General features: G+C 45.4%; 1 protein-coding gene across 1 annotated transcript in view; it reads right to left on the bottom strand.

The window, feature by feature from the left end:
* Window positions 1–2,134: 2,134 nt before the first annotated feature.
* Window positions 2,135–12,527, bottom strand: part of LOC118330618 (bromodomain-containing protein 1-like) — an 11,931-nt gene continuing 1,538 nt past the window's right edge. The window contains exons 2-11 of the mRNA XM_035665242.1: window positions 10,533–11,922; window positions 9,704–9,860; window positions 9,490–9,618; window positions 9,139–9,267; window positions 8,374–8,686; window positions 7,184–7,933; window positions 6,926–7,052; window positions 6,295–6,425; window positions 4,666–4,820; window positions 2,135–2,286 (exon numbers count right to left, since the gene is read on the bottom strand). Of these exons, the coding sequence (XP_035521135.1) occupies window positions 2,272–2,286; window positions 4,666–4,820; window positions 6,295–6,425; window positions 6,926–7,052; window positions 7,184–7,933; window positions 8,374–8,686; window positions 9,139–9,267; window positions 9,490–9,618; window positions 9,704–9,860; window positions 10,533–11,905 (3,279 nt within the window). The 5' untranslated portion in view covers window positions 11,906–11,922 and the 3' untranslated portion in view covers window positions 2,135–2,271. The remainder of the gene's footprint in view (window positions 2,287–4,665; window positions 4,821–6,294; window positions 6,426–6,925; window positions 7,053–7,183; window positions 7,934–8,373; window positions 8,687–9,138; window positions 9,268–9,489; window positions 9,619–9,703; window positions 9,861–10,532; window positions 11,923–12,527) is intronic.

Here is a 12,527-nt window from a genome sequence, read left to right as displayed (position 1 = left end):
CCTGTGCATATGACATGTCGACAAGCAGCATGTTGCACGATGATCATAGAAATATGTAAAACTGAAAAATAAAAACAAAATAATTAACAAAACTATTCAATAATAAAAAATAAAACCAAAAAAAGAAAGAAATCAAGACGATTTTAAAAGACAGAATAAAACAAAACCAGGGTTATAAAAATAAACAAATAAAATATGAAAAAAATAATTCAAAAAGTCGACATGAACTCAAAATAATTAAAACTAACAAAACAAAAACAGATATAGGTAATCCAAGAAACAGAACAATAAAATAAAAATAATGAAATAAAAAAAAATACAAATGTGTAATAAAACATTTTTAAAATGACAAATGTAGAGTGTTTAAAATTTAGGAGGATCTACTGGCAGAAGTGAATATAATATTTATAGGTTGAGTATAATCAATACTCAACCTATATAATAATATCTGCATAAAGGAATCTTTTTTTTTACCCTATGAGCTGTCTTATAGTACTAATAAAAACAGGACACATTCAATCAGTGATTCAATAACATATTTTAATTTTTCAGTGTTTTTAGTATAAAAATCCCACCGGCCGGTCGGCTGGTTTCCACTCCCGTTGGCTATAACTGTGGTTTTTCCCAGAGAATCAGCTAAAGTACCAAATCTATTTACACACAACATCCACATCCAGAGGGGCCAAACAAAACAGGAAGTCTACCCATTGCTACCCTGCCAAAAATAACACATCAAACACTATCACCTCACCTCTCAGATTTAATGCTATTAATCCAAAAAATAAAAAAATCACAAACAACAGGAAGAGGAAGGGCCATCTACATATGGACTTCCTCGTCGTGGCCGTAGTTTTTCTTACATACTCTCTCTATTAAAGTAAATGGCCATATACATTTTTCCATTTTACAATAAATTAGTACAGGCACATTTCCTTTCTCTCCTACACTGATGTAGTTCAGGCTTCAGTTCAGTTCAGGTGGAAAAGATGATTCTGTGGACATTTTTACAGAAGGACTTGAAACTCATCACAGCACACAAACAAAAAAAGGGGCCTGGAAAAACCTTGAGAAAATGCCAACTAACTGGTAAAAAAAAGAAGAAAAAAAAAAAGAAAAAAAAAAAGAAAAAAAAACATTAGTGGGCAGACTGTGGGCAGCAGATTTTTTTGGTTTTCGGGCTGAATTGATGCCACTTTAGGCATTTTTAAACTTTTGATGCAATTATATAGATTTTATATAAATATGTACAAACAAAAAAGTAGTCCAGTAAAACATTCAGGCTAAAAAAAAAAAAAAAGATGCAAACACACAAACAAAAACAAAAAAATTAATGCCAAAGACGAGAGAACTTGAAGCTTGAGAACTCAATAACTTACAAAAACCGTAAAAAAGGAGCTGAAATAAAAATGTTCATTACAGTATGCATGTTTATTTTTTCTCTCTGTAGAGATAGCACCAGCAGAAAGACCGACACCATCAGTGCCGGCGACGACGTGGATCATCACCTCCAACGGTATAAATATCTGAACACCATGTACCAAAACCAACTGAGGGAGTGAATAAATTAGTGTCAGGCCTTGTACAGGATATTTACAGGAGCTGCTGCAGTCACACGCACACCGATGGACATTTTTCGTGTTAGTGAGACTGTTGCAGCAGTCTTGCAGCACATTTAAGGAGGTCAGAGGTCAAAACTCTGACACATTCAACAGGTTTAGACCCATGATTTTTCGGTCCTCACAGCCAAAGTTAGATTTTTTTTTCTTTCAACTTTTTGCACCCGCTAACCGAGTCGTTTTTGTTGCATAGCTCTTTGACAAAACAAGATGGCCGTCACAAGCTACAGTATTTCGGACAGGGGGGACAGATGTGTGGGGAGATGATGCGTTTCCAGTTTGAGGAAATGGTAAACATAAGTGTGTGTGTGTGTTTGTTTGTTTGTTGTGCGTATGAGGCAGAAACTGAGCGTCTCTGCTGTGACGGTGTTCAAAACAACAAGCTGAAAAGACAAAAGGGAAGAGATGAATGATGGAAGGATTTCAAAAGGTGGTGGAGGTTGGAGTAGGGTTTGGAGGGGGGGTGGAGGGGGGTGGGGTTCAGTCCGTGACAGTGAGGCTGGTGCTCGGTTCCAGCTCGCCACTGACACGGTTCAGGTGGTTCATGGCTCGGTCGAATGCGAGCCGCACAGCTTTTCGGATGCAGGAGGAGCGAGCCTCCGTCAGCTTGATTTTGTCGAGCATCTGGTTGATCCCAAAGGGAGCCATCTTGGATCTAGGAAGCCATTGCCTGCGGAGAGAGAAGACAGAAGTCAGTGTGTGACTGGATGGACCAAACGTTTGTTTTCTGCTGACCTTCTCACATCCTCATTACCAACACCAACACCACCACCACCATCATCATTATAATAGAAAGAGAGCTTTGGACATGTCAATACAACACTTAGTCAGAAGTTTAAATAAACTTTAAATAAATGCTTTGACAAATTTCAATGGGGGAATCTCTAGGAGGTGTCACGCCTACCAGAGAAAGTTTATTCTAGTGTAGTTGAACAATGCAGATTTGGTCCTGGCCGTGGACGAGTTCTTTACTCTTGCAGGGATGCTTGGGTGGTCATGGGAGTTTGACCATCCAAGATACAGGTGTTTTGTAGACTTGCAGAAGGCTTTAGACTGTGTCCCCTGGGGAGTCCTGTGGGAGTATGGAGTACCAGGGTTATTGCTACGAGGCATCTAGTCATTGATTAACCAAAGTGAGAGCCGGGTCCGTATTCTGGCACAAATTCCACCAAGGTCGCCCTTTCTCTCCCGTCCTGTTTGTGATTATCACAACAGGATTCCAAGGCACAGTAAGGAGTAAGGTGAGTTTGCAGCAGAGTGTGAGCAGCACCTCCAAGTCTGACGCCATGGTTCTCTGCCAGAATAAAGTGGATTGCTTCCTTTAGGTTGGGAGCGATTTGCTGCACCAACAGAAGCAGTTTAAGTATCTTGGGGTAAAATGGAGCATGAGGTGAAGAGGCAGCATCAGCAGTGACGCAGACATTGTACCGGACCGTCCAACAGTGAAGTGGGAGCTGATCTGGAAGGCAAAACTTTTGATTTACCAGTTGATCTCGGTCCAATCTTCACCTATGGCCATGAGCTTTGGGTAGTGACCGAAAGAACAAGATTGTGCATATAACGGCCGAAATTAGTTTCCTCCGTAGGGTGGCAGGTCTCAGCTGTAGAGATAGGGTGAGAAGCTCACACAACTGGAGGGAGACTATTCCTACGTGTAGAATGAAGTCAGCTAAGGTGGTTTAGGCATCTGATTAGGACACCTTCCTGTGGAGGTTTTCTGAGTGCAAACAACTGGGAGGAGAACCACAGTGTGGATCCATAACTCACTAGAAGAATTAGAAATCAATCTGGCCTGGGAACGCATTAAGATCCTCCAGGAGGAGCTGGAAGACATTGCTGGGGAGGGAGATGGACGTCTTTAGTGCCCCACTTGACCGGTTGCCACAACGACCCGACCCCAAATAAGCGGATGATAATAGATGGATGGGATGTTCAATTCCACGGCCATCACTGTACTGAGACTTATTAACGTCCAAATTAAATTCACATTAACACTTTTTTTGCACAACTATCTGTCCCTGTTGTTTTTAACTGAGCTGATTGCATCTTATAATTTAACTGGTTTCAATACTGTGTGTGCTGGGAAGTCGTACTGCGAGGAAACCATATGGAAAGAATATTTACATTGTAAACTCAACTTAAATAGAGGAATGGACACAATGTCAATGAGTTCTTACTGTGTGTGAGACTGTGTCTATATTTAATGTTGGTGGTATCCAACAGTCAACAGTCCCCTGTCGGTTCTAAATGCTCTGTGGTTTATGAAGTTCCCCATTCTGCATCACACTGAGAACCACGGCGGAAATACACATTAAACAGTTCTTCCATTAACAACAAGAGCTTCTGAAAAACGGATACGACACATGTAAAAGCTGTAGAAACTCCCCAGTCAGTCACTATCAGTTGACACAAGTGGTGGGTGAATAAAATGTGCTTTGTGATCAACTGCATTACCTTATTTGCTTAGATAGCTTCAAAGACTCAATCGGTGCATGTGTGTGGGTTCTGTGTTATTTTCTCCAATCATTATTTTCTTATTTATTTGGTGATGCAGATGGTTGTTTTGACTGATAAACTAGTTGAACTAATATTACATGATGATGTGCTGGTCTTTGGGCAGTTTGTAGACTTTATACATAGATTCATAGATCATACATGTGCTGTTGGCACCCCTAAAAAATATATTTGGCTTCCAAACCTGCCGAGCACCATAAGACCAAGCTTTACACAGCTGTAAGAACTCAGTCAGGCAATTTGTTGGGTGTTTTCTTGGATCTAAATATTGCATAAACTCAATCACAGCCTTTTATCTTCTTAAAAACATAGCTTTAGCAAGAGGACTTGTGTCAAAGCAGGATCTTGAAAAGCTGATCAATGCAATCAGCTCAAGCTGTATTTTTGTCAGATCTATCAAACGTAGTGTCTAAAATGCAGATCCAGAGTTTTAATGTAGACAAAATATTAATACACTTACACCCCTGTTTTACTGATTTTTTTATCCCCACTTTTTTACTCCTCTTTTTTTAGAGTGAGTTGGTGAGTTTCTCACCAGCTGCGCTTGCTGTCGAAGAAGTGGACGAGGAAGAGTTTCTCTGCGGACCTGAACTGCATCCGCTCTCCGATTCTGAGAACGTCCTGCGGCGGCTGGGGAAGCTCCACCCCGTTGCGCTGACACACTGTCCTCCGCGCTCTGGGGTCCATGATCTGTGAAGCCCAAAAAACACAGGGATGGAGACTGAGTGAAGTGGCCTCCTGACGATAACAGTGTGGAGAATATCCTGTTGGCAGTGGCCGCACAGAAGAAGCCCGCACTCAGAGACACAAGCATGCAAGCTGAGTCGAGCCAAAAACGCTCTGAGCGAAGCGGCCGACTCCACACACACCAAGCAGTCCATGATCGGCCAGCTGGAAGCTCCCGCATGACTGTGAGCACAAATCACGAGCTACAGCACGGACAATGGCAGAGGAGCAGATGGGTAATGAGACACAGAGGGGACTAACACTCACTCACCAGGGCGGGGTAGGAGGGATATCCACTACATTTAGCCCAAACTAGTTTAAGAGGCTCCAGAACAAATGGAGAAGCAGCGGTGGGCTTCCACACCTCTACAGGAACAACAACAAGCAAGTTATGAAGTATTCAGTGCAACAGACAGAGCACAACCAGTCTGAACACGCAGCAGTGCATACAGAAGGGGAGCTGAACACACACACACACACACGTTTTTTAAAGATAACCTTCAAAAAACAGTGATTGGACATTTCTGTTGATTGTATGAGCCCATATTTCACTGAACCCACAGAGAAAATAACAGGCTTCACTTCACTTCCCTCTCGTCCATCAGGGCTTTCCTGTTTCTGGACTCTTTGTTCATTTATTTACCACTTCCTTCATGCCTTAAACCTGCAGCTTTGGGTCTGTGCTGACTTCATCCAGGAGCCTGGACCTCAGCTTGAGAATCAGTGACGTCGACTCCGTTAGTGTAGCATGGTGTGAGGAGCTGCTGGTTCGGTAAAATCCCATTTCAAGATTTTCTTTTTGAAGACTTTACATCAGAACACTCAAAATAATAATCCACTTCACTGCTATTTAGGTGACACTGGTGTAACAGTAGAGAAAGTGAAGGGAGAAAGAACTGAAAACTGTATGGTAGCACATAAACAGTATTAGTATATTACAAGGAAGGACTTTTAAAGGACCAGTGTGTAAGATTTAGTGGCATCTAGTGGTGAGGTTGCAGAATGCAGTCAACTGATAACCCCTCACCTCACGCCCCCCTTTCTGACGTGGTGGGTTCAGTACTTTAGCTTAGGAGTTAGCAATGGCTCCTCTCTCTATCTGTTGCTTGGTTTGTGCAAATTTTAGCTTCAACAACTATTCCTCTGGCTCCTTTAGTGATTATGGTACATGTAATAAATGTAGTTTATATTCCATGCTCGATGCAAGGGCCCGTAACCTGGAGGCTGCAAAACTGCTCTAGTTATGGTTTTGTATTATTGAATTATTTCCAAATGGGGCTTTTCCATATCTGCCAGTACATCCTCCATGTTACACACTGGACCTTTAGTAAGTTTAGTAAATGTCCTCATCAGACAGAGAGAAGAGTTGACCTATCAAAGCGAGCCATGCTGTGTGTCTGTGCATGCATTCGTCAGATGACATTTATTGCAAACTCACCGGAAGAGATGTTGGCAGCTTTGGTGAACTCTCCGTTCTCTATGCAGGTCATCAGAGTGCTTTTGTCATCCACGGTGCTCCGTCGAGCCGCCGGTGGTCGCCCTTTACCACTTTTAGACACAATGACGGTGCTGAAAGAAACAAGGGAAAAGCTAGATAAAGAAAATGTTTAGATTTAGACACCTTGCAAACATTAGAAAGTTAAAACAGGAAATAACAACAACAACAAAAACTACACAGAGAACAAAAAACACATTTCAGGATTAAGTGCTTATGACAAGTGAGTTTTTAGCTGACTCTGTGTTTTATAATTAATTATGGGAAGGTGGTTCCAGAGGCTGGGAGCCACAGCTGCAAAGGCCCTGTCACCTTTGGTGTTAAGCCAAGATTTTGGGACTGCCAAAAGGCCTTGTTCAGTAGACCTCAGGGATCTCACCGAGGTCAGACGACACGATAATTCAGAAACATAACGTAGTGCCAGCCCATAATGTGCTTTATAGGTCATATGTTAAGTGGGTACATAGAGAGTAAAAAAAAAACACTTTGTATGCCACACTTATCCAAATAAGATCCAACAAAAACTGTGTTCTCAGTCAACTTCTTGGCTCTGGACGTTTCCTCCAGAACTCACCTCGTGCTGCAGAGGACGCTTCCGCTGGAGGAGATGCTTGACTCGGACGCACAGCGCCGGCGAGGCTCCAGCTGACGAGGTGACGGTGATATTTCCTCCTCCTCCACCACAAAACCGTTTGCTATTCCTGAAGAAACAAAAACACAGGGAACTTGTAGAAAGTGCAGTGTAGGGTTATGGGCTAAGCTACAACGGTACCGCTTGTATGTTCTGAGATTGTTATGTTTTCATTTTAAAACCAAAACATGACCACCGCACCTGTGCCAAGTCGTTTTATTGGCGACTCCTCATCCTCCTCCTCGCCTTCGGCACTGCTGCTGCGTGTTCTTTTCTTCGGCAGGAGGAGCGTCTCCAGTCGAGGGATCACCACTGACAGGAAGGTTTTGGCGCCCAGGGGCGGCTGCGGCGACACAGGAGATGTCTCTTGGGTCTTGGGTGGTTTCTGGGGGCTGGCACTCTTGGACTTGCGGAAGAGGCTGTTGGTCCGGCGGTTGCAGGGGCCAGAGGCTCCGCTGTGGAGGCTGCCGTTGAGGAGCAGTGGGTCTGGGATGTGCCCATTGGGGGTGTCCGGGGGCACTGAGGTAGACGTGTCGGTGTCACCATCAAGCTCCATGGGAGTATGGTCCATGTTGGGTTTAATGGTCTTCAGAGGGGGCGGCCCCGAGTCACTGGGCGAGGTGTCGAGCTGCGACAGTGAGGTTAACAGCTCTAATGTTGCCGGAGGTAAAGACTCATCACCCTGTGGCGCACAGGGCTCTGCCGGGGGTTCAGGTAGTGGTTCCTCCATTGACTTGGCGGGGGCCGTGTCAGGCGAGGGTGTTGGGAGGGTCTTTTTCAGGCTCATTTCGCTGCGGACCTCCATAATAGTCTTCTTCAGCAGTTTGAGCCTCTTGCTCCGGGATGGGCTGTGCTTCATGGCTGTGCTGAGGTCCAGCTTCTCCAGCAGCTCCTTCAGCTGATCCTCCAGAGGAGTCAGCTGACGGTAGGAGGGGCTCAGCAGACGGTCCACTGAGAGAGCGAGAGAGAAAGTGTCAACAAGTCAACTGATATTTCCATTTTCATTTGTTACTCTTCAAAAGACAATTCCACTGCTTTCACCTCTGACGCTGACAGTTAAGCTCTCCTCAGTGCTCACAATTTAACTTTCAGTTGCTTTTATGGCTTAGATATTGATGTCAGCTACTTTCATTTGTTACACTTTCAGCTTTTACTCAACGACTTGCAGCTAACCTCTTGACTAATCAATTCACTGCTCAAAAGAAATAAAATAAAATATGCCCAAAACAAGTTGGAAAAACTCTTCTTCAAATGGTTTCTGACCAGCAGTATGTGACAAATGAAAAACAAGTCTTGCAGTGGAGGAACTGGAACATGGTCGTGTTTGGAGATTTTACTGGAGAACTTAAACTGTCAGTCCTGTAACTGATAGACTTTCTGTTTCAACTTACCGTCCTCCCAGGAGAAGGGGGGCGGTGACTCCAATTTTGGGGCTTCGGGCAGATGCAACCCGCTGGGAAAGTCGAAGCCGATTCTGTCAGCCTCTCTGCGGGCCCTGCGGAGGATGACTCCGCCGTGGTCCTGCATCCGCTGAGCTGCCTTGTAGAAAAACGTGTCCTTGGCATTGTACGACATGCAGTTGGCAATGATGAGGTTGAAGTCATCCTCAAACGCCTCCAGGCTCCTGTATTCGTGAGTGTCGATGCGTTTCCTCATGGTGGAGAAGTCCATGGGGTTCTTGATGTGGTCCAGGTAGTCAGGAACCTGCAGGAGACAGATGAGGGACGTTGGAGGCTGCAGAGTGTCTGAGAAGATGGTTTACAGGGATTGACTTCCAGGACATTAATACACATTAATATAAATAAGCAGCTGTGATCGGAGCCCTGCTGCAGGAACACCATCGTGTCCACAGAGGAGTTTTGCTCATTTTCATTACATGAAACTAAACTGGAACAGCTTCTGTTCTACATCTTATCACTTCACCTTGTTTCTCTCATGCCAAAATAAACTGCTTAACAACTAATCAAATGTTAATTTGTTGTACATTGTTACATTGATAGTCCTTTTCGAGGACTTGAAGCTGCATTCATGTATTTACAGGGGTATGCAGTAACCCTGGTTGCTGACTGCTGAGGGATCATGGCAGTGTCACAGTGTTATTGATGGATATCAACAGATAAACACATTTTTGAACAGACTGAGAAATGGTTGCAGACCTCCTTGCTGCTGACGGGCTGAGCGAAGATACTGTACTGGTCTTTTTCCTGCAGCTGACTGAGCACCGCTCTCAGCAGGATGTTGAAGGGTGTCAGCTGGACCTCCAGCACCGACTGCTGCTGCTTCAACTGAGGGGAAGACAAACAGTCAAACAACCGTGTACGGACACTAACCCAAGGTCTCATTATACATGAACAGGATCAGATATGATTGATAGTCACAAGTGTTTGTACTGAAGGTATTTTTTATTTATTTATGTGACTTTATTTGTGTTTCTTTCTGTTTTAAAACTTAAAAAAAGTACAAAATAACTCCAGCATTAGAAGCAGGACGTGTTGAAATGACTCTACCTCTTCCCTCTTCAGCTTCTCTCTCTTCCTGATGAGCTCCAGCAGGAGACGAGCTCGCTCCAGGTCGTGGCGGAGGCGGTGCCACTCCTTCAGCTGCTCCTTCAGCGCCTGGTTCGTCTCCGCGCGGTCCTGCACACAACACGCAAAGTTCATTTCAGTGACAACTACATGAAAGGTTAACGCTTCAGTCAGAAAACGTGTCGGCAGCACTGACCATCTGCTTGGCTTTGGGTGGCTGAGGGTTGGCCTGTAGCCGGCGGATCAGTGGCACATTGTTCCTCGACTGCCTCTTCTGCACCCAGTAGCTCAGCACCCGCTCAACGAAGTGACGCTTCCTCTGAACCGCCACCTGGTTCAGGATGGTGTCAAAGCTGACCCACAGGAAAACAGAGGGAGAGATTAATCAATAAAAACTCACAATTTGTTTCATTTACTGATGCAGAAACACGACCAACCAGCTTTACATTTTATGTCTTTATACCATTGTAACAGTTTGTGATCAGCAATCTCTCTGATCGCCTGACTGCTCGTGTTTCTTAACCCATCAGACTGTTTTTGTTTGGGCTTTTATTGCCTTTATATAATAGAGACAGCTGAAGACAGACAGGAGAGGGCCGCAGGTCATTCGAACACTGGGCCGCTGCAGCAAGGACTCAGCCGCGGTACGTAGGTCACCAGCTCTACCCACTGAGCTAACCGGGCGCCCAACCCATCAGACTATAAATATTAACTTGTAAGTACAATGTTGTTATTAATCACTGACAGAAAAACGATCGGAAACAACTGAACTGCAGCAATAACCGATCAGGACTGCTGATTATTAGATCTCCTTAAAAAACATTTTTTGTGTCACCCATCCAGTATTTTCTATTTCCAGGTTTGAATTGTATCTGTGGATCTTAAGACGCACTGCTCCAGATGTTCTGTACATATTTAATCAGTTATTATCTCAAGTACAATTTGACTCCTGAAACTCACAACATGAGTACTGATGAATCATTAATGTGAGAGATGCATTCTGGGGGTCCTGGTTGCCTGCCTACCTTGAAGCGGTGATACTGGGGCCAGAGTTGGTGGGGGTCTCAGGTTCTGGTTCTGGTTCGGGCTCCGCTCTCTTACTCTTCTTCTTCTGCCAGCTCTTGGCCCGGGCCTTCCCCCTCTTGTCAGCCCTTTTCTGACAGGCTCCGTTCGTCGGGTGCGGCTCCTCGTAGATGTTGAGCGGCCGGCGGTCGCAGCCTTCGGGTGTGTGGCTGCAGCAGAAGGCCGTCTTTTTCACAGAGAAGGTGGCGGCGCCAGAAGCCGTCACCTCTTTCACAGGTTCCATCTTCATGTAGAGACCGGCCTTTTGGGCGCAGCTGACATGAAAGGCGGTGTAACAGTACATCTTATCACACTGGATGCACGCTCCCGCACCCTTCTCTTTACACAGGTAACATGTGAGCTTCCAGCGAGCTGGCGGGATGTTGCGAACGCCATCGATGGGCTCGATAAAAACAGTGTCAGAGAAGCCGACCTCAGGCACCCACAGAGCACACGCTACATGACCCCAGCGATCGTCGTCGGTCTTCTTCAGGGCACCGCCTCGGTTGGGACAGAAGACGCACTCCGCAGGCCGTGACGGGCACTGCAGACAGTGTCTGCACAGCCACTGGCCCTCTGGGATGTACGGCACCCCGTAGCACTCCTGGTGCACGGCAATGTTGCAAGAGTCACAGAAGAGGATAACGTTACTGTCGGCTCCGTCTCCATCCATGCAGATGCAGCAGACGGCGTCCTCATCCACCAGCGACTGCAGGTCGCTCTGACCCTGCGTGGCAGAGTACGACTCCTTTTCGAAGCGGTCCATGAGGAACTCAAACAGATTGTGCGACACCTGGCTGATGCCCTCGCTCTTCCTCTTCTCGTTGATTAGCTCTAGCCAGGCGTAGTCCTCCTCGTCCATATCGTACTCCACCTCCTCGTCCAGTTCCTCCTCTGTCCTCTCTGTGTATTTGTAATACGCCACCGGCCTCTTTGGGACCACCGGCAGATTGTATTCAACCGTTCTAACCTTTGGCTCCAGCAGGCCTCCGGTACTGCCCTGCGTGCCAGTGCCGCCGTTGGAGGCGGTGCGCGCTGCATTCTTCTTCTGCTGGTTGTTTTTGAGGCGCACAGAGCGCACCAGGACCTGCTGGGGCTTCTCGTTATTCTCCTTGTTGCTGTTGCACTCCATGATCTCCTGAGCTGTGGGGTCGTCGTCTGTGATGACGTCCAGCTTGTCGTAGATGCTGAGCCGGTGCACGCGGCCGTCCACCTCCAGCTCCACTATCCGCTGAGCCTGTGCATATGTCAGCGTCTCCCTGTTGGGCGACGGCTTGATGGGTGAAGAGTCCCGCTTCAGAACCGCCGGACGCTGTTGTCGACCCTTTTTCTTCATTTTGAAGCCGTAAAGACCTTAACGACAAAACACACGAAACAACAGTGTCAGTAATTTGCCGATGTAATGAGAACAACATTAAAACAACGCTGTTTCTATTACGTCTTTATTTCACCATGTGAAGCAGCAGCGAGCACACAGAGCAGTACGTGTTGGATCTCACAGCACAGAACTGTAACCCTCAATTCTGCCTTACAGGAATAAGTAAAACATGGAACATAAAACTTTTAGTCACAGTGTTTTTATACTTTTTCTGTGGGTCCATTTGAGGACTACAACAATTTCTACTTGTCTACACCACAGATGCTTTTTTTTTTTAACTGATAGAAACTTCTATCAGAAGTCTGACAAAGCAGACCTCATTACAAAGTCTCGTCTTGTTTCAGAAGTCACTCCTGAATACTTGGCAACATCTATTTGGTGATGCTGGTTATGTCCTGACTACATTAGGGATGTGTGTTTGATTCCTGATATTCGGTACCAATACCAAACTTTTTCCAACACTTACTGCTTTCCTGATTATTGAGTGACTAGTAAAATTAGTTAATTTTGCACCCTGAAGGTTTGTTATTAAAGTGTCAACTTAAATATCAAAATCCAGTCCTCTACATACCATTAGAAA

The sequence above is a fragment of the Morone saxatilis genome, unplaced genomic scaffold, assembly GCF_004916995.1.
Source record: "Morone saxatilis isolate NCDOM2014 unplaced genomic scaffold, NCSU_SB_2.0 Contig2, whole genome shotgun sequence".
Taxonomy (NCBI): Eukaryota; Metazoa; Chordata; class Actinopteri; family Moronidae; genus Morone; species Morone saxatilis.
This window is presented reverse-complemented; position numbering and strand designations above follow the sequence as displayed.